The sequence below is a fragment of the Silene latifolia genome, chromosome 2 (genome assembly GCF_048544455.1).
Source record: "Silene latifolia isolate original U9 population chromosome 2, ASM4854445v1, whole genome shotgun sequence".
Lineage (NCBI taxonomy): Eukaryota > Viridiplantae > Streptophyta > Magnoliopsida > Caryophyllales > Caryophyllaceae > Silene > Silene latifolia.
In genome coordinates this window covers 18,100,638-18,102,213 of record NC_133527.1, presented here as the reverse complement: position 1 = coordinate 18,102,213, position 1,576 = coordinate 18,100,638, and the positions used below count along the sequence as shown (strand labels likewise).

The 1,576-nt window shown below is 36.8% G+C and overlaps 1 protein-coding gene across 1 annotated transcript; it reads left to right on the top strand.

The window, feature by feature from the left end:
- The first annotated feature begins 232 nt into the window (after positions 1-232).
- On the top strand, positions 233-1,576 carry LOC141635189 (uncharacterized). The gene has a single exon (XM_074446698.1). The coding sequence runs from the start codon at positions 233-235 to the stop codon at positions 1,574-1,576; it is 1,344 nt and encodes a 447-aa protein (XP_074302799.1).

Here is a 1,576-nt window from a genome sequence, read left to right as displayed (position 1 = left end):
TTTTTCCCCCCAAATTACATCAACTCAGCCTAGATAACATCACAAAGCAGTACTTGTCAGCATCTTCATTTCTTTTTCATGTCTTCAGTTTTTTCTTCCTCTTTTTTTTTCTTCTCTTCTCTTTCTCTTGCTTCATACTGCACTCAAAAAAAAGGTTAGTAAAACAGTCCAAAATATATTCACAAATCAGTATTCAAACGAGTAAAACTTACTTGCTCATTCGACAATAAAAATGCGTGGTCCAAACCTTTCAAATGATCAAAGACATAGAATTGTCTGCATTTTATTCGAGCATACTAAAAATGGCAGGCCAGAAAGAGGTCAAATGCAGGAAGTTGCTGACCAGTTTGGAGTGGACAGAAAAACCATATTTCGAATATGGACTCTTGCAAAAGGACAGAGACTAAATGGTGATGAATTAGACTTACATTCAAAGATCAAAGGGAAGAAAGGAAGGCCTACTATAGAAATTCCTGTTGAAAGAATACTAGCAATACCAATGGGAGAAAGAACTTCATTGATCACATTTAGCAAGGCAGTTGGAGTCTCACCTTCAACAATTCAGAATTGGGTTAAACAAAAAAAAATAAGGTCACACACGTCAGCCTTGAAGCCTTCACTAACGGATGAGAACAAATTTCACAGGATGTGGTTTGCTCTTTCACAGTTAAGGTATGATAGAATTTCTAATTCTTTAAAGTTTAAAGAAATGTCAAATGACATTCATATGGATGAGAAATGGTTTTACATCACACAAGACCAAGCCAAGTTTTTTCTTCTCATGGAAGAGATGAATCCATATAGGTCATGCAAAAGTAAGAGCTTCATTACCAAAGTCATGTTCATGTCAGCTGTTTCAAGGCCAATATATGATGGAAATGGCACACTTCTTTTTGATGGGAAAATAGGAATATTTCCCTTTACTTTCATGGATCCAGCAAAAAGAAACTCAAAAAACAGACCAGCTGGGACTTTGGAAACAAAGTCAATAGCATCCATTACTAAACAAGTAGTGAAAGATATGCTTATGTCAAAAATACTTCCAGCCATTAAAAGCAAGTGGCCACGAAACATGTCAAAGAACATAAACATCCAACAAGACAATGCAAAACCCCATATTAGATGCACTGATCAAGACTTTGTTACTGCAGCTACATCAGACGGATTTAACATAACCCTGACTCAACAACCCCCCAACTCACCTGACTTGAATGTGCTAGACTTAGGATTTTTCAGGTCAATTCAAACACTACAGCAAAGGAAAAGGGCAAAAACTGTTGATCAATTAGTGTTCAATGTTATACAGGCTTGGGATGAAGAGCCTCCTTTATGTCTAGATGATGTGTGGTTAAGTCTACAAGCAGTAATGTTGGAAGTCTTGAAAAATAAGGGCCATAATAACTTCAAGTTACCACATTTAGGCAAGAAAGCACAAAGGGCAGCAGGTACATTGCCTAGAAATCTAGATGCAAATCAAGACATTGTAATGGAATGTCTCCATGAATTAAATGCAGCAGGGAAGGATCAAGGTTTAGAGCATATTACTGTACCAATGGCAGTAAATCAGCAAATCTAG

Bases quoted from the DNA above. Each gene is read 5' to 3' on its own strand.
- LOC141635189 (XM_074446698.1), top strand. From the start codon at position 233: ATGCGTGGTCCAAACCTTTCAAATGATCAAAGACATAGAATTGTCTGC.